Source organism: Strongylocentrotus purpuratus, unplaced genomic scaffold, assembly GCF_000002235.5.
Source record: "Strongylocentrotus purpuratus isolate Spur 01 unplaced genomic scaffold, Spur_5.0 spur5_scaffold_4, whole genome shotgun sequence".
Taxonomy (NCBI): Eukaryota; Metazoa; Echinodermata; class Echinoidea; order Camarodonta; family Strongylocentrotidae; genus Strongylocentrotus; species Strongylocentrotus purpuratus.
This window is the reverse complement of record NW_022145610.1, coordinates 18636163-18663934: the sequence shown is the minus strand read 5'-3', so window position 1 is coordinate 18663934 and position 27772 is coordinate 18636163. Positions and strand designations below refer to the sequence as shown.

Sequence of the window (27772 nt, the reverse complement as noted above, 5' to 3'; positions counted from 1 at the left end):
GTGGTAAAGAAAAGATTTTTGCACCAAGTGAAGCTAACGTAGATGTGACCTCCACAAAATGATAGAATTTCTTGCCTTTGAAAGTGTGATTTAAAGATAGTTTTGACTGTAAGTATGCCTTGATACTTTATGTAAATAAAATATTTACAAAAAATGTGATTTTTCATATTTTTCAGTGTAATAATAACTCTATTTTGTAGGATATTTTAAGGAAGTTATCACTTGTTTACATGGTCCCACATACTGATAGCGATGTTGTGTAAATAGTGCAGTGTGTAGCTGTCTTTGGCTTTGCTCAATTGTGCATTGTGTTGGTGTTGACATGTCAATGTTGGGTGACTGTGAGTGACAGTTGTGAATATAATGTCACCTTTTTTTAAATTTGTCTCTCATATATTAAAAAATTAACAATGTACATGTAATCAACGTAATTTACAGAGTCATAGCAGACGAGGTGACTCGACTAATGTTAATCAAATGAAAATATGAAATATAATTTAAATAATCCTTTGACTTTGTTTGTGGTGTTGGCATTAGACTATTGTGAAGTCTGAAGACAACAGTGCCACCACACGTTCATCCCAGTAGACATTGTAGAGTTTTATGTAAGTCTTCATTTCATGAAATATTTGCCTGTGATGATGTGGCCTTGTCTTGGTTTTACAAAACAGTGTCAATGTACTTTGTTGGTCAAGTTGGATTATCAAATTAGACAAGATGTACTGTAGATGTCTTTGACTTTTTCTTTGATATATTCTGTTTTAACCTTTCGACTCTGAGACATTATGGATCACGATTTTGGATAATCAGTTGCTAAAAGTTTGGACTCCTTTTTAGTCCCGGTAGCAATGCCTTGCATTCTGACATTGACATTTTAGATCTCAATGTCACCATCATTCCTTGTCGTTAAAATTGTCCAAATTTTCTTTAATTTTGGTATTAATGGATCCAATTTTTTTTTCACAATATGAAAGATCATGGATCAAAAAGTACATTCCTTAATATTTTAAAGCGTAAAAGCTCTATTATTATTCCAAATTGGATCTCATATATTCTCTATCCCGTTTGTCAAGTCATGTAAAAGTTTTTTTTTTTTTACAGTATTAACTGAAAGTGTGTCAACACAAAAGAGTTGGGCAAAAAGAGTTTGCAAGCCAACCTGTAAAGCCATCACAGTAACACACAATGAGATTTGTAGCCCTCTTACATGACTATTTCATAGAGCTATTCACTGAAAAATGACTCAGAATCCATTTTTGTTCTATGTGCTCAAGGAGATAAGAGAATGTGACTGTAGTGTTATCCCTATTTTTAGTGGATTACTTCACTTGATTACAGACACACTCTATTGTTCTTTCTTTGGAGAAGTGCCAGATTACTTACAAACTTCAGGGGACATAACAGGACTATTTTTTAGTGATACTAATCATTTTTCACCTTCAGAATCTTTATGAGTTTTTCTTGTCTTGTGTTTGACACCCAATGTAAGAAGTTGGAACTTTAACTATACTTTGGATTTTTTCCTTTTTGCAGTTATTCTAGAGTTGAGGTTGGATCATAGATGAATACAACAATGGCAGGTGCACAACAGGTGTTTGAGACGCAGCCCCAGCAGGCTAAGTTTGTCTACATATCAGATCGCCATCCCAAAGACACTCTTGAAATGACGAACATTCTCCGCAAGCAGCGCGAGCTCTGCGACGTCGTCATCAACGTGAATGACAAGAAGATCTATGCCCACAGGATAATCCTGTCAGCCTGCAGCCCTTACTTTCGAGCCATGTTCACCGGGGAGCTTGCAGAGAGCCGGCAGACGGAGGTCGCCATCAGGGACATTGACGAGCGTGCAATGGAATCATTGGTGGACTTTGCGTACACGTCCACGGTGACTGTCGAGGAGAGCAATGTACAGACTCTGCTTCCTGCAGCGTGTCTTCTGCAGCTGTCTGAAATCCAGGAAGCTTGCTGCGAGTTTCTAAAGAGGCAGCTTGATCCGTCCAACTGTCTCGGAATCAGAGCCTTCGCAGACACACATGCCTGTAGGGATCTGCTCAGAGTCGCCGACAAGTTCACTCAACATAAGTTTCTGCAGGTATAAATTAATTATTAACCAATGTCGTACCCTTATTTTGTAATCCTCTAGCAATACAAGGGGATATTTTTTAAAAATTTATTTGTATCTAATATTGAATCTGTAAAGTCTATGGACTTATTCATCTTATGCAGTAGCTCTAATCTTTTTTTAATTGCACCCATGTATGTGTTTATGACCTGGGTTCCATCCTTGGTAATAAGTTGCTTACATTATGATTATACTACGTTTATAATCCAAAAGTTTCTTCTTTATCATGAATTAGGCCACTTAATAGGTGTGCCCATAATTTGAGTTCATACTATTTTAATTTTGTTACAAACTTATTCATTTAATTGTAGATAAAAAAGAGAATATGGTCCCATATCAATACGTTGCTTGCACATGAACATCCAGATGAGAAAATCGAGGTCTGGCCTCTGGAGTAGTTGTATTTATGTATAAATGTGTATTGATATAAAAACATTCTTATCATCGTATCTCCTAGGTCATGGAAAGTGAGGAGTTCATGCTGCTACCAGTCAATCAACTCATGGAGATCATTTCTAGTGATGAATTGAATGTACACAGTGAAGAGCAGGTTTATAATGCAATCATCTCATGGGTCAAATATAACATTCCAGAGAGAAGAACACACTTAGCCGAGGTATGGTATTTCAAATTTCTACTTTTAAGTTGACCCCTTCATTACTAAGTCCACATTTTGTGGATCACTTCAACCTTTTTTATGCAAAGAACTTTATGTGATGAAAATGCAGCATATAGAGTACAAATTTCTTCACAACATTGGCCCATTTTAATATATTGCAGTGTATATCATTTAAAGAAAAATGATCATTAGATCTTTAAATTGATTACTGATTGAAACTGAGTTTCGGGACCACAATGTTGTTCAAGTTCAGCATAATTTCTCATGTATTTATCTTGCTATTTATAAATTTTGACAGGTTCCACCAATATTCATGAATTAAAGCCCCTCTGCACTAGTTTGGCCAGGAGGGATTAGACCTCCCTGCATGGTCACTGACAGGTGGTTATCTCATCAAATCAGCTCTCAATTAACATAAGAAAAAAGGGGACTAAGGGGGGCCAATGGTCACCGATTACGCATTGTTTGTTATGTAGAGGCCACAAGTAGCTACAAGTAGTGCAGTGAGGCTTTAAGATGTACTTTGCTTGGGAGAGATACATATTTCACATAATATACTCTTCTAACATTTTTTTTAAAGGTCTTACAACATGTGCGGCTCCCTCTACTGAACCCCAAGTTCCTGGTAGGGACAGTAAGCTCTGACCTGTTGATCCGGAGTGATGAGGCCTGTAGGGACCTGGTGGACGAGGCTAAGAACTATCTACTCTTACCTCAGGAGAGACCCCTGATGCAGGGTCCTAGGACCAGGCCTAGGAAACCAATACGGTGTGGAGAAGTGCTCTTTGCAGGTATATAGTTGATCATTGTTCCTCCCCCCTTTCCTCTCCCCAGACACATTCTATGTATTATGCATGTAGAAAAAAAAATGATTATGATCATGATGGATGATGTATGACCTTGAATTGTATAGAATGTTTATGTATTAGCTATGGCGAAGGGTGTACATGCGGAGAATCATATCATTAATCTTGGTTCATGACACATCCTTACATGTTGTCATCTTTGTGTCTTCTGAGGGGAAAAAAAGGAGTAGTATTTAGAGTTGGTAATAGCTCTGTATCAGGAGGCTATTGGATGACACTTTCTGTGGGAAAACAATCCCACTTTGTAGGTTCATAGAGGAGTAATAAAGAATAGTATAATAATAATAATAATAATAATAATAATATTCCGCTTATATATCGCTTAATACAAATGTCTTTTAGCGCTTTACAGATATACTACTACCCCGGTCATTGGATTCAGTGCTTGCCCGCACACACTGGGGAGCATTCCAGCCAGTCGCCATTTTACAAGCGCCACCTACAAAATCAAAACCAATTTCAGATTTAGACATACTGAGTAATACACTATAACAGAGTTACAGATCCACTTTAGTGTTTCTGTATGAAATGATGCAAGCTGTCAGATAATAGTTTCAAAATGATTTTGCATTTGCAAATAATCCCTCTCACTTGCATGGAAAGGCTAATTGAATTGAATTGTATTCTTTGTATTTAGTTGGAGGTTGGTGCAGCGGTGATGCTATCTCTAGCGTCGAGAGGTTCGATCCACAGAGCGGTGAATGGAGGATGGTAGCACCCATGTGTAAGAGACGGTGTGGTGTGGGAATCGCTGTGCTAGATGACCTCTTGTATGCAGTCGGAGGTCATGACGGGTCATCGTATCTGAATAGCATCGAGAGGTGAGTCATTCAAGCTCCGCTAATCTTGAGTGCTCAATGTAAATTGTAAACCTGGAATTTTAGGGGCTTCCAAACCATTTATTTTGTATTACATGCTTAATTTAGTTTGAAATGTTTGATTAAATTAAACTGAAGTGAACTGAGAACTGAAAATTGTTATCTCTTCTGATGGCTTTTCCTTTTACTCAAGCTCAGAATAGAATCAGAACAGAGAATACAAAACCATGAGGCTGAGGTACTATTAGAACCTAAAACGACAGTCAAGCTCAATGTGGTTTACAATAGCCCTCGTAGAACTTGAATCCTATCTCGCCTCTCTTTATTCAGAACTTTAATTTTCTTACTATTTACCTGTAATTGATATTGGCTATTTAAAGACATTTGGAAATTTTTATTGTTAAAGACCATATCCGAACTTAAAAATGAAATGGATGAATTATATATCAACGGAAAGCTTATAAGTCATATATTACAATAATATCAATTACATGCCAGTTTAGTGTCTGTTAGAGGAGTATCAGCTCTCTGAAAACTCAAAATCTAAAGCTTTGAAAATCAGAAGTTGTCTACCTGAAAACTTGCTAGTAACTTGTAATTTGGAGGGGTGTGGAAAATGAGGTTTTATTTTGCTTTTGTGCAGTAATGAAACGGTAAATAGTTTTATTCCTTTATATTTGTATTCTACATTCATTCAGTTTTCCGTTTATATCAAGTTGTATTTTCATTGGATCGGGTCATTAAGTATCATCCCCAATAAATCAACTTTATCTTCACTCATCAGATATGACCCTCAGACAAACCAATGGAGCAGTGATGTTGCGCCGACGAGCACATGTCGGACGAGTGTGGGCGTGGCAGTCTTGGACGGTTACATGTATGCTGTAGGTGGCCAAGATGGCGTATCATGTCTCAACATTGTAGAAAGGTACGATTCTTCTTATCTAAATCCTTCAATTCTGTCATAGATGCATACTGCTTCACACACAAATCACCACAGGCCACATTCTGTATCCTCTCCTTCCTATATTTTCTGTCTTCTTGTTAATAATATTCAGCAATTGAATTTGTGTATTTCCAAGTATGGTAAAATCCTTATCACATACCGTACATGTATATATTAAAATGTATGTATTATGCATCCAAACAAAGCCAATTATTGTTGATATTGAGACTAAAGACACTAATTGAATTATAAATTCTTTCTCCAAGACCTTTCAAAGGCTGGTGATCTAGGGCATCTCGCTTCTTCAGTTTGAGTTTGAGTTTGAGTATATTGGTTTCACATTTCACATGCAGATACAATACAGATAACAAAATATACATAAAAGACATATTATTTCATAATTTAAAAAAATGATTATAGTAGTTGACAAATTAATCAGACTACAAAGTAACATATCATCAAATATCATCTTGTATAACGTCAAAGCGTTTAATCCCTTTTAGATACATTATCATCTTTATACACAACTAATATCTGTACAACTATCCACAAAAATGTTTTTGCTTTTCCTAATAATCTTTGTTGTGTGTTTGCTTGGATCGATTTCAGATATGAACCACACGCGAACCGTTGGACAAGAGTAGCTTCTATGAGTACCAGAAGGCTAGGAGTGGCTGTAGCTGTCCTAGGTGGCTTCCTCTATGCTGTAGGTGGATCAGATGGTACATCGCCTCTCAATACAGGTAGGTGTATATCAGACAGTAGGTGTAACGGTTGGAGAGGCTTCCTGTTTGCTGGAGACGGATCAGAGAGGACTGCAGATCAATTATTACTTTACCACTTCATGCTCTAGAGCAAATTTTGTACAAGAGATAAACAATCAAGTTCTTAGTTTGAGGCCAAATATACAGTGCGTCCCAGAAAAATGAAACCGAGAACTATAAATGTTTTTTTCATAACTGAATTAATAATTTACACATATTTGTAAAGCTTAGATCCTCCTCTTTCATTTGATGCAACTCATATGATGCATGAAGTCTTTCGTCTTCTAGAAATGTGATTTTCTCTTTGAAATTCAGATACCGGTCGCTAAATGACTTTTTGTACCCTTTCTTCAAATTGTTTTTAATCACTCATGTATGAAAAATGTATCATATGAGTTGCATCAAATGAAAGAGAAGGATCTAAGCTTTACACATATGTGTCATTTATTAATTATAATTGTGATTAAGTTATGATAAAACATTGGTAATTCTCGGTTTCATTTTTTTGGGGACGCACTGTATAAGTTCCTTTTGGAGCCTACACGTGTATGTTACTACTTAATATCTTATCACCCCCAAAATCAAAGAAATAAACAAGAAATTACCAAACATTCATTTTCTTTTTTGTCCAGTTGAAAAGTACGATCCTCGAACAAACAAGTGGACTCCGGTGGCACCGATGGGTACGAAGCGCAAACATCTAGGATGTGCAGTCTACAATGACATGCTGTATGCGGTGGGTGGAAGAGACGAACAGACTGAATTGAGCAGTGCTGAGAGATATGATCCTCTCTCCAACACGTGGAAACCTATAGTCGCTATGAACTCGAGACGGAGTGGGGTAAGTTGATGATGTTTTAAAAATTGGCGTTCTTACAACCTTGTGTTTTATTTATCTCTTGATGTAAAACACATTATCCATGGTCACTGGTACAATTACAATCTTTATACTGGGGAGTGTTTCACAAAGACTAAGCTCGACTTTAAGTTGGATTTAACTATAGCAGGTCATTCATGCCTCTGGTTGCTCTCCCTATTGGTCTCTCTATTATGTTCTTTAGATAATATTTTTACCTTCAATATAATGAACCATCAAAAAAATGTAAATTCTGTAGATTTGTGACCATGATTTGTTTGTCCCTTGAGAGACCAATGCCAGTAAACGGTGAGAGCAAACAGTGGCATGAATGGCTTTTCATAGTTAAGTACAACTTAAAGTCAATCTTAGTCTTTGTGAAACACTCCCCTGTTTTATTTTCGATGAATATATGTACCTGTCTCCTAGCTTGGTTTTAATTCTGCACCCCCTCCCCAAATCATGATCTGATTCGTAGAGATTGATAAGGAAAGTATGATGTTCTAGAAGATGAACAGAAATTTAAGACCTCCTACTATTTGATATATTAAAACAATTAATGACTTTTTTACTGTGATAGTTGTAAAATTACTCAAGCAATTAAGAACTGTAATCCAGTTGAAATACAAATACTGTGATTTATATTCCTTACTTCCTAGCAGGTATTATTGGTGTTACTTTAAAGCCTATCTGCACTAGTTTGGCCAGGAGGGATTAGACCTCTCATTAAATCAGCTGTCAATTAACATAAGAAAAAGGGGACCACGGGGGACCAACAGGTACCACTTTGTTGGCTATATAGAGGGCGCAAGTAGCTACAAGTAGTGCAGTCCCGCTTTAATAGGATGTGTTGCTCAAAATGCTTGTATTTTGCTGCTAAAGTAGATCTTTATTTTGTTATCCATCTCATGATCTGCCTAATGTGATATTATCCCTGTCATTTTTATAACGTTATCACTTTGATTGCCTACCAGGTTGGACTTGCTGTAGTGAACGGTAGACTGATGGCCGTGGGTGGGTTCGATGGCACCACGTACCTCAAGACGGTAGAGGTCTACGACCCGGATACCAAATCATGGCGTATGTGCGGCAGCATGAACTATCGGCGATTGGGAGGAGGTGTCGGGGTCGTCAAACTTCCTCAATCGGAATCCAATGTTTGGTAGCACAGGACTATTTCAGACTTTTTTTCTTCTTTTTTGTTTTTTCCAGAATGTGTGTTATATGAGCTGTACGTTCAGTGTAAATCATGGCGTATGTGCAAGCAATGAACTATCGCCGATTGGGAGGAGGTGTCGGGGTCGTCAAACTTCCTCAATCGGAATCCAACGTTCGGTAGCACAGGACTTTTTCAGACTTTTTTTCTTTTTTTACCAGAATGTGTGTTATATGAGCTGTATGTTCAGTGCAGTTTAGCGCAGTATTATAGGGTGTAGGTATTTCACAGATCGTCTACTTGGAAGCAAAAGGATGTTAGCTTAGTGAGTGGGAAAATGACTTAAAGGGGATGTAGCATGGCAAATACTGGTTAACGCCATCTACGACTTCTTTTGGACAACTGCATTTTAATGAATGGACTTATGTTGTTCGCGAAACAGACCAAAATATCTCCACACGCTTCGGTTTCGCATATGGAACACGCACATGAATATTGCGGTCGCGTCATCCGTAGTCGTATTATACCCGATTGGCTTCGAGTCAGGCCACGATGGGAAAGACAAGTAGTCTCGTCATGCTACACTCCCTTTAATGTCCTTCTGGCCTCCGAGCTTATGATGTATTTGTTGCATTGGAGATGTTACTCTTGGATATTGACCCAGTTCACCCCTCCTGGTGTAGCTGACTGATTGAAGGAACCATTTTTTAGCGACCGTAGAAGAATTGCGCCTCCCAAGAGAAGATGTACCTGACAAGTGTGTCAAGTCAAGTTGATAGCCCTAGTAGAGCTCAGATCAGATCACCAAACTCGAAGGGATATGATTATTTGAAAGCCATACTGTACTAGAAGCACGACTGCAAAATCCCCTCTAGTGACATCTCAGGTCAGCTGTAACAGTGTGGTTCCGTAATTCGCTGCTTCCCTAGCTGCGCTTTTGGTTCTTGCATTGAGTCCTACGTCTGCAAAGTGGGAATTAGGTTTCGGGTCACGCACTGTTGGCAAGTTGACTATGAAATGGCACTGCAGTAAACTGTATGCTATGGCAGGAAGTTAATCAGTTCAATATCTCTTTAATCAGGGATGCCAGTTTTCAGGCAATAGCCTGAATTCAGGCCCTGGCAAGTTATTTTCAGACCATAGTTTAGGCATTTTTGTGTACAAAATAGCTCATTCTAGGTGATTTTCAGGCCCTCTGATCAATACTAACTGGCATCCCTGTTTAATGCATATTCATCTACCATTATACCTGGTAATATATGTGGGTAAACACCTTAGATTTGCCCTTAAAAGAAACACTGTTGAGTTACACTTTCAGTTGACAATTACTGCTTTTCGAAACAGTTGATCGTTGAAAGTGTTTGGTATCATCACATTTTGTAGTATTTTACTAACAACAAATGCAGCAAACATGATTAGATATACACGCCTACATGTTCATGTCTATGCATTTATCAATGAACATACAGGCACCTGTATATATCATGCCATTCATTGTGAGCACAGATAAGATGATGCATAGTATTACTTTAATTTAGGAAGCATAGTAGATAGAGAGCTTAGTGTACATTACAAACCATGTACATACAAATGAGATAGAAATTTACGTGTAAATATTGTGAATAAATCACTGGAAGAGTCAATTGTATTCAGTATCATATTAACAAAGAAAAAGCAAGAAGATTTGTACTGAAAACAGTAAATATTGTTTCTTTCTAAAACCGTAGACACTCTTGGTAGATAAGTTGTTTTATAATTCACACTGCAAATTTTTAAAGGGGTGTGTGTGATAACGTTTCTGTATTTTTGTTATTGTTATTGTTGTTGCCATTGTCTCTCCATACTCTCTCCTTTGTAGACTTTTCTTATATAACATACACTTGCCCTGTAAGTTTTCCGATAAAGGCAAAGCTTTTGTTTAATATTTATGTTATCAAAAAGCATTTCATTGACTTTTGCAGTAGTTTGTCTCTAAAATCTATGACATTTAAACACTAAAGGGGATTTTTATTTGATTTGAATAGATAAATAATAATGATAATACACAAGATTTATAAAGCACCATTATCCATTCTAACTTAATGCTCAAGGCGCTGCTATTAAAAGGAGAAGATCTGTCATATTTGTCTGAACTTCATAGAGGTCAGTACCTTGTGTATGTGTTTATACAATTCCATCTATAATAGTTTTGGAAATGACTTACCATGCATAGATGAAATGAGCAAAATCCACTGCAAAGTTTAAATCCAGTTTTCTTGCTTTACCAAGTTTTGTTAAGACTTACAGCGTGTAGTCTATTCTTAAGAAAACAATTATGAATTTCTCTTAAAATTTGCTATTTCTGTGCTGCAATGTGTAATAGTGAAATTAGAAAAGAAGAAGAAAACTTTTGTTTGGCCATTCTTCTAGAATTTTTTTTCCTGCTTTTTTGAGAAGGATGAATTAATTTGGTTTTTGCTTGATGTTTGGGACAGGAAAGTTTAGTAGATCCTTGATTTCTGCTTGTAATGGAATTTTTAATATCACCCATACTACCAATATCATACAACTATTTTTTTTTAATACCGATACATTGATTTTGTTTCTTCTCAAGACTTGTCTTTAGCATGTAGCAAAACATGCATTAATTAGTAAGAGCATGTTTGTTTATTGTGCAATAATTCTACCTTAGTAAACCTATCTTTCATCGCTCACATGTACCTGTACATGTACCTGTATATTCATATATTGTATTTATCACTTCTTTTGTAGTCGTTATCACCCCAAGAGATTGTCAGTGTAAGGGTTCGTTCAGATATGATGCAGCAAACCACCGCAAAAAAATGTCTTAATTTGTGTAAATGAATGGCAACTTCGTGTAACAAAGATCCTGCCCTTCTTCACTGATCTCTGTGTTATAACATACAGAAATGTGAAGTGTAGTATTACACTTAGCATCATCATAACAAAACATGAGTAGACTACATGTATGTCTTTCTCTTGAATCCCCAGAAAAGTCAGAGCCAGACCAGTGAGACGCCAATTGTTAGCCTCATTGGCCATTGATTAATTGGTCTGTAGCTCTTTGTTGTGATCACCCATTTCTTGTTTCCATGACATTTATCCATGGAAATGTGGTATTCCTCTCTGATAATTTTGTTAGTCTATTGGTCCTTTCATAACTAGGTAACGTTAAAGTATTAATAGTTTCAATTTTCAAAATTTTGTCTCCTGAAATAAATCCTTTTTTTCCCCAGTAACACACCTTATATGTATATTGTACTTGTTTTTTTGTGTTAATTTTTCAGCACGGTTAAGTTTTGTAGCTGGAAATTAATGTCCAAAGCTTTGTGGCTGAAAAAATATCCATTCCATGTCATGTTAAGATTTTTTACAAATTCGTTCTTGTGGAAAGTCAACCTTCACTAATTTGTGTGAAGATGAATGCTGCTTAGCTTTTTAATATAGACCATCAAAAATAAAAACAGTAACAGTTGTAAATGTAATTGATAAGAGCATTATGTACAGTAATGAAGCATATTATGCCAATTTTAGATGTATAACCCGCATTCTAGTCAAGGTTTTGATTTGATATGAATTATAGGAGTATACAGCATATTTCCTTTCCAGGACCCTGTCTCGTAAACCTTGTTATCCATAACAAATGCTCGATTTCTATGACAAATTTGATCTCAGCCAATCAAATGCCTCGATCTAAGTAGCTCATAACAGTTATTGTAACTAGTTAATCTAGAAAAGGATAAAGATTATCACATACTGGTATGTTAAGGTGAGAATGATGGGCAGTGGTGTGATTTTAGATTAGCAAAATGATTTTTTTTTTTTTCCTTCTCATCTTCCAATGTGTGAATTATTCATTGAAATGCAAATTTTATTAATGAATCTTGTTCAAATACTCCAAAATAATTGTAATTCATTTCAGAGAATTTTGATTGGAATTTTGATGATATTTTGTTATGCTTCCATTACAAATGCAAAGTCAAATCTTTAAAAGTGTTAATGCAATTGAAGATTAGCTTAGAAATAGTAGAGAAAGCTCTATCATAGCTTCGAGCAAGTTCGTGCTGAATAGTGAATTCTTTCATTGTTACATTTGTTAGGATACTTAAGAATTAGAGGTGAATATTGTGAGAGAAAAAAAACTATGCCATTTTTTGTGAATTGAATTTAATTTGTCCAATTTTGTATGTTCTTAATTATTATTTAGGTGAGACCTACAGATATACAAATGTACACTTTTGTTTTGATTGTCTAATTTTCAGTTGTGTTATGAAATTTTGTATTTCTTCATCCTTATAAACTTGCCAAACATGTATCATTCATTTAATGTATAAATACACCCCAAAGAAGATAACATTCTTGATCATGTAACTATAATATTTCATAATCTAAAATCATTTTGCATTTAAACTCTACATTCTAAATTCATATAAAACTAACAATACATCATCTCCTTATAAAAGAAGTGATCATTTATGTGCAAATTTGAATACCGGTAAGGAAAAGGGAAGAAAAGAATCTATCCGGTAGTCATATATTCTGTGGTGAAAACGTCTTAACCAACAGTTTGTGTACAGTCTTATGCACATTACCACAAGAATGTTATTGTATATGTAGCGTATTAGTTATTTATTTATCTCTGTCTAATTCATTGAGAAACTGAACATGACAAGGTGTGAGAAAAATGAGAATTGTATTATTCTGAATAAATGAACAAAAATGTATTTTTACTGTGCTCAAAATGCTTTCATTTCGAAGAGAATATAATCTTCTGGTACATGTACACAGTTTCATTATTGTTTATTGTAAGGTGTTTTTTTTAGAAGCGTTTCAATCATATATTACCGTTTGGGAGCCTCTTGAAGTCTTTAGGAGTCCTCTGGAGTCTTTTGGGCCATTCTTATACAATGTACATCCCCATTCAACATTGTCAGTCTGGTAATAGGCCCAGAATCTTATGAATCCCATGAGGGATATTTGAGGGATATTGCATGGAACTATAAAGCCGACAGCCGTCTCTGTGTTTTGTTTATAAACATAGTTCTTATATCATATTGAGATACATGTTTATTTCATTTATAAACTATTACTTTAAAGTATATGCTTAACTGTTCAAACTACTTGTTGTCAGGGGACCTGTATTGTACATGTATATCTTGATTATTGCTTAAACTCCATCCACTTTTGTAAAAGAAAGTCATATAAAACACAGCCTGTATTGGGAATGCACATGTATGTAATTTATCTTGTATTACCAGTAGCTCCTATCTAAAATCTGTTGTAAAAATATTTTAATTTACAGATTTGACCTCAGGTGATATTCTGACAAGGATGTTATATTTTAAGTGAATGTTAGCTGTCAAAACAATTCAAAATTAGTACATGTCATTCATTTTTATCTGCGCAGAGATAGCTGCACTCTCGTAAAGTTAAGAGAGATCTGCGCAAGCACCAATGGTTAGTTTGTTATTGAAATTGACTATTATTGAAAACATTCTTCTAATGCAGATGAAGTTGTTTCTGAATTAAATCTCCCCAGAAGTGTCCACATTTCAACCAAATTAAAAAACCAGTGCTGGGTTTCAGTCAAGCCCAGATTTAGTTAATACAATTGGAGCTGTTTAGACTGAGGAGTTGGTTGTTTTATTCAACGCATCTTTGACCAGTGACGCCCTTTTTGTACAAAACTTTTAATTGATAACATCTTTTATTTATGTACCAACTTTGCAATGATTTGAGTAGCTAACAATGGTTACTGTATCTTGTTATTGATATCAAGTTGTATAAAAGGAGGCCCTGATTTAGACCATGTGAGTGTGGTATATACGGTATTGTTTAGTAGTGTGAAAGGACTCAAGTCTTGTATGGACTGCTCAGGATTCTATGAACTGCTTTATTGTTCCACAAACTACATGCTTCAAACTATGTCAAATAAAGCACCTACATGTATTAAAGTGCTAGATCACAGGGGTTAGGGAAGGGAGGGGGGGGGGGTGGACCATGTGATATTGATATACATGTGTAATTTGAAATGGAATGAAAAGGAAACTGTGATGCATATACATGTACCATGTGATGTTGATAATGATATACATGTAATTTGAATGTAATGTATATTCAACATGGGTTGTTTGGATAGACAGAGAAGCATGATATGGAAGATGGAATAAAGATATACAATATGCATAAACTTCACGTTGCCGTGGTTGTAGTACATGCTGTCCAATTTGTTGTCTTGAGATGTAGTTGCAGAAGATATCAGAAGAATGCAATAGTTGATATATGATGGAATGGAAAATAAATGTGACAGATTGAGAGAGAGGATATATAGAGAGAGAGAGAGAGAGAGAGAGAGAGAGAGAGAGAGAAAGAGAGAGAGAGAGAGAGAGAGAGGGAGAAGGAGAGAGAGAGAGAGAGAGAAGGAGAGAGAGAGAGGGAGAGAAGGGAGGGGGAGTAGCAGAAAGGAAGCAAGGTCAATGAGGATGGTAGCAAGTATTAAGGGAGAGAGAAAGAGTGGGGAGAGATAGAGATTGAAGGAAAGAGCACACAAAGAAGAGAGGGGATTGAGTGTGAGATGGTAGAAAATGTAAGGCAAGACCAAGAAGCATGCAATGGAGAGAAAGAGGGTAATAAGTAACAATGAAAAGAAAAGAGAAAGAGAAGAACAGTGTAGACACAAGAGGTAACTTTGTAGGCCGGGAGGGACGAGGTTTATATTATGGTTGCAATAATTTCAGAAAATCTGTTCACTATAATTTCCCTACCTTAAAGGTACTATGTCCCATTTGCAGGCCAAAAAATGAAAAGGTTAAATTCCAACGGTATTTGAAAGATAATGCTAATTTAGAACTTCCCTAAAAAAAAAGGAGGCTTGAAAATGTCTTCAAGTGGGAAAATAACGACTATTAGTTGTCAAATCGACTTAGGAGCTATAGAGCCAATAAGTAATAATCTTGATTTTCAGACCATTGTACCAAATGGTCATACGTTTTATGCTGCGCAAAGATTCAATCAGTTTAATTTTGGCCATTACAAGAAGTGGGTTATTGATGTAGACAAATGCTCTTGTACCCTTTACAGCTCATTACCAAAGAAGGAAAAAAAAGCCAGTCAGTCACTCAATAGTGTCTGTCAGTGAAGTCTAGCAAGTAAACAGCTTTCTTTGCATAATTTGAATATTAGGACATTGCTAATGTTTAAATTTCACAGATAGGACATACATGACATATTCATAATTTCTGCAAAGTTCTACAGAATTTGAGGTTGGCTGCAAAAGGGACATAGTATCTTTAAACTACTGCTTACATAAATACTGCACAGCCTATGTGAGTTATCTAATGTTATGTGGGCACAACTTTGCATTGCATTTAGTTATTATCTAAGCAATTTTCTGAAAAAGTTTGCAACCCAACTTGTATAAAACTCACCAGCCATTAAAATTAGGTCAGCACACAGGATACAGGTGATACTTTCTACATTTATTTATTTACATACATGAAACAACAATGTACATTTCTTACAATAACTACAAGCACATTATGAATATATGCTCAAAAATACCTATCAGCATTTCAACACTGGTATTTTCTATATGAACGTCTTACATCTCATATTGCATTAATTTCACTAAATTATATCATGGGGTTTCATTTTTCCCTTCCAAACACCGAAAATCATGAAATGATTTCTTGAAGATCAAACTCTAACACTATAACCAACCAACCCTCCCAAATAGTCATGAGAGGAGGACAGAAGCTGTGACAAATGCACAATTGTACAAGGCAGGACAAGATCCGGGGAAGGTATTCAGTTCCGTATCTATGTCAGGAATATGAGTATTTTACTTACAGTAGATAAAATACTAAATTTGGTATTGATGAGTTGAAGCTTTTGGCTAAGTATTTTACCCTAAATTCAAGACAGCTTACAAATGACATTTGTAAAGCACTTCATACTTCAATTTTTCGAACTTATAGTGCTTTACCGATCGTGATGCTATCCATTAGATTTCAAGCACACAATGAATATGTGCACCATCTCCACTCACGGGCTGGTATTCCTAGTTATTCAGCACATACTTCAGCGATAATTGCTCTGCACTCTTTATCTATTTCATAAAAAATACTGGGTTTAAGGTGACAGTTGCAATCTGGTTTTAGATTAGGCCAAGGGTTATGATTGATATACTGTAGTGATGGGTCTAGGGTTTGGAATTTGGTTCCAAAATGAAAAACTGGTGACAAATTATCTTATGACGGAGCATATGTAGAACAATCACGTTCTGAAACTGAATGTTCAAATAACATCTTAAATGCACGATCACATCTACATGATCGCCAGGCAACAATAAACTGATTGTCAATCACAATTCACAATGCTGTACATAAGAGATAACTGTAATTTTGTAATTGATTGGTCGACGGTCGAATGATTTGGATCAACAGATTTTGAAAATCAAAGTGATGATCTGCATCTTCACAAGTCCAAACATTGAACTGGTATACAACCACTACTTCTCTCCTGCCATAGCCCATCACATTCAATGATTATCTCCCTTATGCGAATGGCTCATTATTGTCATATATCATTTTTCTCTGTCATCCTAGCATTTGGTGATAATCTCCCTTATGCGAACGGCTCATCATTGCCGTATATCATTATTCTTTGTCATCCTGGCATTCGGTGAAAATCTTTCCTATGCAAAAGGGTCATCATTGTCTTATATCTATTATGCGAACAGGTCATCATTGTCTTACATCTCTTATGCGAATGGGTCATCGTTATCATACACCACTACTTCTCTACTGTCCTTTGGTCTTGTCTTGGTGATCCCACCAGCTGTGTAAAAGGAAACAAAAAATAAAATCAATTACAACCCTGTCACAGAAAAACAAATAATATATCTTTCTGTTGTTTTAATGTTGAGTGCTTACTATATAGAGGGGAACTGAAGAGAAATCTCTAGATCCTTCTTATAAGGCCTGTCCTTATCAGCTCGAGTCCAGGAAATTAGCCAGATCAAGAAATAGCGGGCTATTTGGCAGGTGAAGACGCAAACAGTGAGCTATTTGCTCTGGAAATCTTCCCAAGATATCTTGGGCTAGTTTGCAAAATAGCCCGCTATTTGTTGGTCTGCCTTCACCAGGCCGAAGACTCGCACTATGCACAAAGGCTGAGCAAATTTTTTGAGTTCGGTTTCGAGATGAAGACACAACTTGTAACTTCGGGCTAATTTCTCCGATCACAAAATAGCGGGCTATTTGGCCAACTCGAGCTGATGAAGAGAAGCCTATTGTGTCTTTAAGCCCGTCTGCACTAGTTTGGCATGGAGAGATTAGACCTCCCTGCAAGGTCACTGGCAGGTGGTTATCTCATCAAATCAGCTCTCAATTAACATAAGAAAAAGGGCATCATGGGAGATCAATGGGTACGGCTTAGGCATTGTTTGCTGTATAGAGGGCGCAAGTAGCTATAAGTAGTGCAGTGGGGCTTTAAACTGTCAACAAACAAATCTGTTCATCTCACCTATCTTGGTCCAGGGTGAGTTGGTGTTATTCTGGACTGCTTCTAGAGAAGGCTGTCTCCTGGCCATGGCTACTCTGACCGTCATTCCATTCACCATGGTACCGTTCATCTCTTCAATGGCCTTATCTGCGTCCTCCATTTTATCAAATGTGATGAAGGCACGTCTGATACATAAAATAATCAAAATCATAAACCATAAAGATGATAATAATGACAACAACAACATTAATAATAAGGATAATAATAACAATAATGATAACAATATAATTATAAAGATATATTGACTGCTATGAGAGTCATCGCTGTTTCTATAGGCTCAAGGGGACATTACATTCTGATATAACCCTGAGGCGCAACGGGGCGGGCGGCGACCCGAGGGGAATTCATTTATGCGGCCCGTTAACCGTTTAACTATTGACCGGTAGGCAAGCATGGCTAAAATCACGACTCCAATTTTGACCAATCAGATGACTAGATTAATTCAACAAACTAACCAAAGGTATGTTGTATTGGATAGTTTTATAGTGCTTGTCATATCTAACATATATGGGGCACCAATTTCGGTGCATTCAAGAAATTCCTTCCTTCGGGCAGTCATTGGACACCTGGGTGGAGAGAACCCACTACCAGTACCTTTGCATCTCCAGTCACTGCAGTCTAGTGTTAAACCAATCGACCATGACACCTCATCATCTTCATCTACTTAAGGGGCCCCTCTATGGGAGGGGGAGGGAGAGGGGGGATAGGTGACCGTTGGTCAGGACGTCTCGTAACTATTCTTTTTGTATCTCCATCTGTAGCCAACTCCAATTCAAATTTTCTTTGTTTAATTTATGCAGTCTATATATTAATTCCTTGGTTAGCTTCCCTTTCTCCTTCATGGGGAACCCAGATCTTAAAGGGAGTGTAGCATGACGAGACTACGTGTCTTTTCCGTGGCCTGACTCAGGGCCAATCGGGTATAATACGACTACCTACGACCACCGCATTATTCACGTGCATGCACAATACGAAGCGTGAGGAGAACTTCGGTCCATAGAAATGTCTTAATAGATCTCTATGCTTAGGTCTGTTTCGCAAACGCTAGCGACCGTTTAATCAAGTCCATTCGTTTACGTGCAATTGTCCAAAAGAAGTCGTAGATGGCATTAACCAGTATGTGCCATGCTACACCCCTTTAAATGAGCGCCTTCCAGCATATAACAAACATATATGGAGTTTGCATTTAAGACAAATATAAATGAACATAGTTTCTCCTTACTGGGTGTTTTACATATATTCTAAGAAGGCTTACTTTCTTTCTACTTCCAGTGAGACGTTGGCCATTGTACCAAACCTGCTGAAGGCTTGCTTACACAGATCCTCGCTGATCTCAGGAGAAGTTACAAAGATTGTGTGTCCTTGCTTTTTACCACCTTCTTGATCTACAAGGCAAAGGACAAAATTAAAATAATTGTTAATTTCATAATATTGATGAAGGATAATACAATAATCACAAGAGAAAAAAATGATAAGAGGAAATGTTATTTCAACTTATTTGTTGTATGTTGAATCCTTAACTGCTTGGACCCTAATGACGTGACAAAGTAAAACATATCCTTTAGTATTTTGTAAATAATTGCTCAATTCATACATGAATGAATTATAAAATAAAACCATATATACCTAAGGTTTTACTAAAGTTTGTAACGATTGGTAATTAGTATTCAAGAAACATAAAGTGGGACATACATACATGAGCACATACTGTTCTAAAATATCGTATAGTTCTACTATCACGTATCTTTGTGAGATGCAAGTGAATACATTCAATTTGTTCCATGATTTTACCCCCAAAGTATATTAATAAAGCTCAAGAGTTACATCATCCTTTTCTGCACATTTGACATTACACTGTAACACTACACAAGAATAAAAATTCTGCTATGGATACTTTTCATGGCAAATCAAGTATATGTCGCCCATCTACATGTATAACAATAAAAAATCATTACACACAAAAAAAACTAACAGGATATGAAGATCTGACTCCGCGTATCGATATTCTGTAGAGTTTGAGAAGCTTATACTTACTGAAGCCACGTTTCTCATCCTCAAGAGTTCCACTGCTCACAAAACTGAACATGATGGAGCAAAAAGAAGTAAAACAAACATGAGATGACACAGCAACAAGGGCTTTGTTTACAAATATATTTATATATTACAAACATTACCGGTAAATCAAAATCTAAATATATTATGAATACTACATCAAAATCTAAATATATTACAAATATTACGTTAAAATTTAAATATATTACAAATATTCAAATATTAAAAACATTAAAAACCTTCTGTGTCATCAAAAAAGTAGAGAGAGAGAGAGAGAGAGAGAGAGAAAGAGAAAGAGAAAGACGGAACTAGAAAGAGGAATAGAAGGAAGAAGAAAAAAGAAAGAAAAGTTGATCAGGGAATACACGAAAGAAAAAAAAAAAAAAAAAAGGTGTGACAATATAATATATCAACGTCATTTTTAAAAATTTGTTAAAGTCAAAAGAGTAAAGTTATGCCAATCCCGCAACACATCAAAGTTCAATGCAAATAATTTTGTAACTCAAAAGGATTATATGTAGATTAAAAATTAAAAAAAGAAGCTCTCAATTAACATAGAAAAAAGGGGACACGGGGAACCAACAGGCACCGATTAGGCATTGTTCGATATATAGAGGGCGCAAGTACTGTAGCTATAAGTAGTACAGTGGGGCTTTAAATATTGTCTCTTTGAATGGATAGTAGCATCCACGTAGCCCTTAATTACCTGTCATAGAGACTCTTTTTAGAAGAGTCGACACTGGGTGATGAAGATTGTTCATTGGCACCCCTCAGACCCGATTTATGATCATCAAATGGTTTGTAAGAGGGTGCAGCACTGACAGGCTTGTCTTGATTTCGTTGTCTTTCTAGGTTGCGAGACCTCTTGAAACCCTTCTCTTTATTCTCAGGCTTGTTTGATTTGGAGTGCTGTGCATAAATGTGAGAGAAAAACACAGACAATCATCATCATCATCATCATCATCATCATCATCATCATCGGCAAGTCCCAGGTCTGTTTAATACAGAGATTGGTGGCCATGGCCATCCATTTCTGTCTATTATCTGCTATTCTTAAAAAGCAGGTATTGCTGATTTCAATTTGGGTTGCCCATTTGTTCAGGCTTGGCAAATATGTGAGACATTGCTTTCTCATGCTTCTCTTTCCAGCAATTTTCCCCATGAATATTGTTTTGTCTAGATTATCCTTTCTGTATATATATGTAACCAACAAATTGCATTTGCCTCTTTCTTATTGTGTTGTTGGTTTTACTCTTGCTTTTCTTTTCTGAAAACTTCTTCATTTGTTATCTTTTCTGCCCAGGCGATAATTGTTCCCTCCCCCCTCCCTCCCTCCCTCTCTCTCTCAATGCAATATACCATATGTACCTGAGCTGCTAGCACCTTCTTGGCAAGTTCCCTTGCATCCTCTTGACTTGTTTCAGCAGCTAGAATGGAAAGCAAAGAAATACCATTTGGAAACATGACACTCTAATGACTCTATTCTCCTATAACAGCACCATGTACCCCCCTTCCCGGCTGCTATCGACACAAACATTCATGATTATGATAGTTGGCCTCTGCATTTATTTTGATTTTTTGACTTAGCTCCATACTTTCAAGTTTTCAATTATATATGCATTTTTATGTGTGTGTATTTCAGTTGTCATTCTTTATGTAAATCAATTATATTATATACTATTATTCTTAATTGAATGTTTTGTATTTGATTTATCAATAAATGCATAAACATCTTCTTTAAAAAAAAATATTTAAAAAAGAAGTTTACAAAAGCCTTTTGTATTTTACAGAAGGGTGTCATTTTGAAAAGGATTTTGGAAACAAAGTTTCTATATGGAATCGGTCCAAAGTATAATGGACAAAAAAAAAGGTAAACATGAAAGAAATATACATTCAAAATTCAAAAGTACTCCACAAATTAAACACAGATTATAGAATCAAAGCATAACTCTTTTAATTCATCTTCTAGCCAGCCTCAAATTTTGCCATAATTGCTACATGAGACACTTGAATAATGGATGAAATTTATCTCTGAATATATTCTGGTATTCTTAAAATATGTACTCTCCCCTTTCTTTAATTTTTTTTATACATGTCACAGGCAACATGTTTTTTTGTTTTCTTTTTTTTCCCCCTTTATTTAGAGTACGCTTCCTTTCAACTTGAACATTTTTCTTGTCAATAACATACATGGGCAAGATTTTTTTTTGTTTTTTTTGGGGGGGGGGGGAGGGGGGGGGGAGACCACTAAAGATGAAAAAGATATCTAAGATTTACACTTTATTTGAAGATGTGAACATACAGTAAGCTGAGAAGAAATGATACTTACGTCTCTTTGTAGCCTTTGGTTGGGGAGTTGTTGGGGTTTGAGGATTTGATTTGCTCTGTCTTAGTTGCTGAATCATCTTTTTCTGTGAGGAAAAATTACGATCAACAGAATCCACATAAATTGTTTAAACCCTGATCCAGCAAATCTCGACGGCCAGCAAGTAAGAATAAACTAATGAAGATAGATCTTGATCTTAGTTATTTTATTCTTTATTTCATTTTGTTCTTTACTTTAAATACAATTCTAGTTTTGTTATCAATTCATCACTGTATCTAACACCTTATCTAATTCTTTGTCCAGTGAAGTGCTCTAAACTCATTTCCTTGTTATTATCATTACAAAATTAGGCTACCTGGAGCTGTATGAGGCCAAATAACAAAAATGTGTCCTTTGTCCCCGCCATTTCCTTTTTGGCCGCCGCCTCCTTTTGTTTCTTTTATTTAATATTCAGAAGAAAAAAAACCCAAAATACCCCCAAAAGCCAAACAAAATACCAAAAAAAGCTGTGGTAGCAGCACCAAGTTTGAATATCTTCAAAAGATTACTTGTTAATTATTGGTCTAAATTCCAGTGTGTTGCACGTGATCCATCTCTCTAGTGTGCCCTCAAAGTTGTTTTCGTCTGTTAATCACAACCATAAAGAAGAAGCGACCGGAAGACCAACAGGACTACCTTTTCTTCCGTATATTGTTGATGTTGATGATGATGATGATGATAATGATGATGATGATGATGATGATGATGATGATGGTGACAATGATGAGGAATTGATGATGAGATGATGTGATGGATTGATGATGTGAATTGTGTTGATAATATAATATCATAAATGATAATCAATTATTAATATAGGCTTAGATAAAAGGAGTGGGTTTTCGGCCACTTATGAAAAAATCCTATTTTTTGGACCCTTTACTTCCTATTTATCATTTCTTGTTCAAATCATGAAGCAAATATTATTATTATTTAAACAAAAAAAGAATCCCAGAAAAAAATCACGAATTGCCATGACAATATTCATTTCAATTTTCACTGTTTCGGAGTCAGTTATCGGCATAGCAAACCCGTTTTCGGCCGCATGTACGAAGTCAATAGGAGGCGAGCACGCGCCATGCATTTCTGCGCTGATCTATAATACTAGCGGGCGGAGCAGGTATTCCACGCCGGAGCTCCCCGGAGCTCGCCAGGCCGAAAACTAGTACTGCAGTGATCGGAAATTGGAATCTGAATTAGACAGAGATATCGTGTGTGCGTTGCAGTGTCCGGCTGCATTGATTTAATACACGCGGTGAGATACTTTTGAGCTTGCGATTAGCACAAAATCGGGCTCTTAATCTGAAAAATACTTGAAATAAAGCTCATTTTATGGTACCCATATTTCTTACAGACATGCATAAGATACTCGATTTTTCAGATTCGGGTAGCGGGACCGCCGATTACATTGCTAAAATGTGATATTTTAGGATATATTTTTCATTACAAATGTGGTTCTTCAGTGACTCTGGCATGGTATGGTATGTGTGGGATGTGGGATATGTGATATGCTGTTATGCGATGTATTTTAAAGGTATTTTACCATGCATCCAACCAATTGGCCGAAAACTGAAGCTGGTCGATTACCCCCTCCTTTACTCGTCTCTAGTCTAGACTAGGCCTAGACCGAATTTTCCGTCTCTTTCGTTCGTTAGCCTCTTATTGGGGTAGGGTCGGCTCTCTCTTTAGAGACGGAAGCCGTTTATACACATGTCCTTGCTAACGCCACGGCCAGTTCTGGTCGTAGCGTTTTGCCCCCAAAATCCCCCAAAATGTCATTTTACCTCGAGCATGTTATATTGTAAATTAGGCCTAGGCTATAATAAATCAGTTCCACTTACCAACTTGACTGAAATAATCAGTTTAATAGTCCCTTTTTAGGAAATTATGGGTCGAAATCGGAATCCATGTTGAAAAAGATTTTCAAAATGGATTTCGATTTTGACCCATAATTTCCTAAAAAGGGACTATTAAACTGATTATTTCAGTCAAGTTGGTAAGTGGAACTGATTTATTATAGCCTAGGCCTAATTTACAATATAACATGCTCGAGGTAAAATGACATTTTGGGGATTTTGGGGGCAAAACGCTACGACCAGAACTGGCCGTGGCGTTAGCAAGGACATGTGTATAAACGGCTTCCGTCTCTAAAGAGAGAGCCGACCCTACCCCAATAAGAGGCTAACGAACGAAAGAGACGGAAAATTCGGTCTAGACTAGGCCTAACCATAATAATAATCATCATCACCATCATCATCTAATAATATAAACAAAAACAGAAGATAACATTTTACAGATCAATTAGGTTTTTCGACAAGTAAGTTAGACATATCATGGCATGCAGTAACACAAACTGTGCAATCGTATATTTTGGGTGTGGGATTTACAAACACAAAACCGAATATATGGGACAATATATTGAGCTTACCTTCTTCCTTAGCTTCGCAAACTTTTTCTGGAGCATTTCCTCTTCTTCTGTGAGTTTGTTGGAGTAACCCATCGCAAAATATTTACAAAATACGGGGAAGAATGTATCAGGAGACAAGAAGTTCAGGAAAACCTTCTAATTAATTAGAGATAATCTATCGCTTGAGCTGAGCTTTTTTCTTCTTTTCGCTCTCTTGCACTGCTGAAATAACAGACTAATTTCTTCCTACGTCGATTTATGAATAGGGACTCTTCGATTTGCGTGGACTGATAGATACGTGTGACGTCCATTCAAGGCAGTGCATTAAAAGGACGTCGATCGTAGCAATCCTGCATTGTCTTCGTGCGAATCTAAAAGTCCCTAATGAGCGAAGAGAGGTCATCGATCCCGATATAATTAAAGCATAACCAATGTCATTAACGCAGACGAGACAGTGTTAACAAACAACAGAACTAAATACAAAACGCCGCAAATTTCTAGCTCGGAGGAATGGAGGGGAAGGTCGAATATTCTAAGGATGCCAATGCCGTATCAGGACAGTGCACAGTAACCCTCTGGACATTCACCCCCGGAAACTACCCCCCCCCCCCCCCAAGGACAATAACCCCTCTGAAAATTACCCCCAAGGACAACGTACCCCCCGAGTGAGCCCTTAGTTTGGCCCTCGAAAATTTGAAAAAAAGGTAAAATTAATGCGTTTTTCCCCAGGGGAGGGGGCCCCCTGGATCCGCCACTGAATTGTCCTGGGGGGGGGGGGGGTGTTGTCCTTTGGGGTAGTTTTCCGTTGTGTAATAGTCCTAGAACCGTCAAAAGCCCCTGCAGCAGCTGAATGCGTGGCTACTTTCAATATTATTGTTTAAATAATCATATTTGATTTTAGATTTTAGTTAGATGAAGTTGAGTTCTGGTCATGCGATTGCATTGTGAAAGAAACGGTGTGGAATCGACCGGAAAAGGTTGATCATCTAGCATATAAGAATTTGTGTGTATTGCAAGGTTCTGGAATCATCAAAATGATAAGAAATTTGGCCAAGTCTTGGTAAAGTAACAAACACTGTACACAGAAAGATGTATATGGGACTACACGAACACGTAGCGTAAAAAACCTACCCCCCGAGTTTTACGATGTACATGACATATTTAGAATATGAAGGCATTTGAAGAGCCATGCTTTTCAGGGAACATGTCTTATCTGATGTTCTTCCACACTTGCATAATAAGAATGAGTAATGCTCACAAATTATTTTTCACCTCTTCCCAGAACTCAACCCTCCCACTTTGATTTAAACAAAAAATTGGGCTCGACCCCCTCTCACCCGTGAGAAAAAAGTATCCGATTCCTCTTCATTCGATTCTAAATTGGAGGGGTATTATGCAGTAGGCCCGCCCTGTTCTCCAAAAGCTTCTGTATAGGGTATACCCGGGATATACACCCATTCTGCTCTGAGATTATCTTGAGATTTTAATTTCACCCCAGGCTAGTTGGCGCCAGCTTGGGGCATTTCGACCGATCCATAGATCTGTTTATCTTAAAACAAATCTCATCTCTCTATACCCCCTCACCCTTACTCCCCTCCCGTCTCTTCACTCTCTCTCTCTCTCTCTCTCTCTCCCTCTCTCTCTTTCTCCCGCTCTCTCTCTCCCCCTCTCTCTCCCTCTCCTTTTCTCTCTTTATCCTGCTCTCCCGGCCCCTCTCACCCCTTTCACCTCCATTTCCTGCATGTGTGCCTACCTTTCTTTATTTTGGAAGTAATGTCTCTCATTTTGTTTTCTTCTTCAAAAGAACGTCCATTCATGCCTTTCCTTGAGGCAGTCTCGGTCTGCGTTTTTATTTCAATATCTGTCATAATTATGAATAGCTCTGTAACTGTATCAGTGGAGGATCTATAGGAGGATCTGTAATGGGCTGAAAGGCGGGTTATTTTGTTTTCTGCGCCATGGTTATAATGTTGCTCATCAATAGTTCCCCTTTCCTCTCTCCATTCGTACCTTCTTTCTTTCTTTTTTCTATATATCTATCTTTCTACCTATCCATCCATCTATCTATCTACTTCTCTCTGTTTCTTTGTTTATTTATATATATAATTATATACATATTTGTTGTTGTTTTGTGGCCATTAGAGGGGGATGCACTATTATATGCCACCATATATAGCTCATGGATTTACAAAAAAGTATGCCTCAAATAGGATGAACCATCATAAATATTGGTCCTTTGTGAAAATTGTCTTGCATTATTTGTTGTCCAATATAATCTTTAAAGATTTCTGAAATACTGCATGTTAACCTCTTCAAATTACTGTTTTAAATCAACTGTCCAAACACACAACCTGTACCTGACACAACGGCCCGAATTCACAAAGCAAGGTTTGAGCTCAGACCAAGGTTTGACCTCAAACATTTTGACCTCAAACAAACCTTGACCTCAAACAAACCTGATTTGTAAATAACAAAGGGAGGTTTGGCGAAACAAAAGGAGGTTTGAGGTCAAACCTTGGTCTGAGCTCAAACCTTGCTTTGTGAATTCGGGCCAATGTCTTGGTCGTGAAACATGTAAATGAATGCCAACTGTGGGCAACAAACTGGACCTGCCCTTCTTCACTGCAGGCGCGTAGCCACGGGGGAGGGGGGGGGGGGGGCACGTGCCCACCTAAAATTTCCAAGATCGGTTGATTTTGTTTAAGACCCCTTTTTTTTTACCTCGATCGATTACATATAGTGCCCCCCCCCCCAAACATCGAACTCTGGCTACGTCGCGGCCTGCTTCACTGAGCTCTGTGTTACAAACTACAAAAATGTGAAGTGTATTGAAGTTTACGTCATCATAAACAGAGAAAATTCTTATTCTACTTTTCTATTCTAGTAGACGATTGTACCTGCGTGGGAGTCAGAAATGTTGTATCAGACACATACCGAACAAAGGCCACTCGAACTCGAACGTCTGGACTTTGGTTCGACAGACCTTTTTTCAATCACCTATACATTTTTTCTCAAGTTCACCGGGATTGTGACCTACATTTACTACACTTACTGTCCTTTAAAACAACGTAGGGTAAAGTTACTGATTAACATTATGTCGCTGGATCAAATGATAATAGTAATACAATAATAATGGTAAATTTCATGAATAAATGTCGAATATGATAGTATGCTTTGAAACGGGTACTAACATTACGATCAAATGAACATCTCTTGCCTGAAAATTGTTTTATTGTTTGC

At 37.0% G+C, this 27772-nt stretch overlaps 2 protein-coding genes across 2 annotated transcripts; one reads left to right on the top strand and one right to left on the bottom strand.

Annotated features, from left to right (window-relative positions):
* The first annotated feature begins 4 nt into the window (after positions 1-4).
* Positions 5-10876, top strand: LOC115929340 (kelch-like protein 20). Its single transcript, XM_030998136.1, has 9 exons — positions 5-108; positions 1534-2092; positions 2580-2738; positions 3322-3532; positions 4245-4428; positions 5210-5353; positions 5981-6114; positions 6768-6976; positions 7966-10876. The coding sequence occupies exons 2-9, from the start codon at positions 1562-1564 to the stop codon at positions 8155-8157; spliced, it is 1764 nt and encodes a 587-aa protein (XP_030853996.1). The 5' UTR covers positions 5-108; positions 1534-1561; the 3' UTR covers positions 8158-10876.
* Positions 10877-15606: 4730 nt separating this feature from the next.
* LOC115929255 (negative elongation factor E-like) lies at positions 15607-24770 on the bottom strand. Its single transcript, XM_030997918.1, has 8 exons — positions 24554-24770; positions 22093-22174; positions 21132-21190; positions 20470-20672; positions 19746-19789; positions 18967-19096; positions 17673-17836; positions 15607-16985 (listed from the first exon to the last, which is right to left on the bottom strand). The coding sequence occupies exons 1-8, from the start codon at positions 24623-24625 to the stop codon at positions 16909-16911; spliced, it is 831 nt and encodes a 276-aa protein (XP_030853778.1). The 5' UTR covers positions 24626-24770; the 3' UTR covers positions 15607-16908.
* Positions 24771-27772: the final 3002 nt, after the last annotated feature.

Bases quoted from the DNA above. Each gene is read 5' to 3' on its own strand.
- LOC115929255 (XM_030997918.1), bottom strand. From the start codon at position 24,625: ATGGGTTACTCCAACAAACTCACAGAAGAAGAGGAAATGCTCCAGAAA. The intron at 20,673-21,131 runs GTACATATGGTA...ATTTATGCACAG, and splicing joins AGAAGGTGCTAGCAGCTCAG to CACTCCAAATCAAACAAGCC. The intron at 19,790-20,469 runs GTAATTAAGGGC...CATCATGTTCAG, and splicing joins AAAAAGAGTCTCTATGACAG to TTTTGTGAGCAGTGGAACTC.
- LOC115929340 (XM_030998136.1), top strand. From the start codon at position 1,562: ATGAATACAACAATGGCAGGTGCACAACAGGTGTTTGAGACGCAGCCC. The intron at 2,093-2,579 runs GTATAAATTAAT...CGTATCTCCTAG, and splicing joins CTCAACATAAGTTTCTGCAG to GTCATGGAAAGTGAGGAGTT. The intron at 4,429-5,209 runs GTGAGTCATTCA...TTCACTCATCAG, and splicing joins TATCTGAATAGCATCGAGAG to ATATGACCCTCAGACAAACC.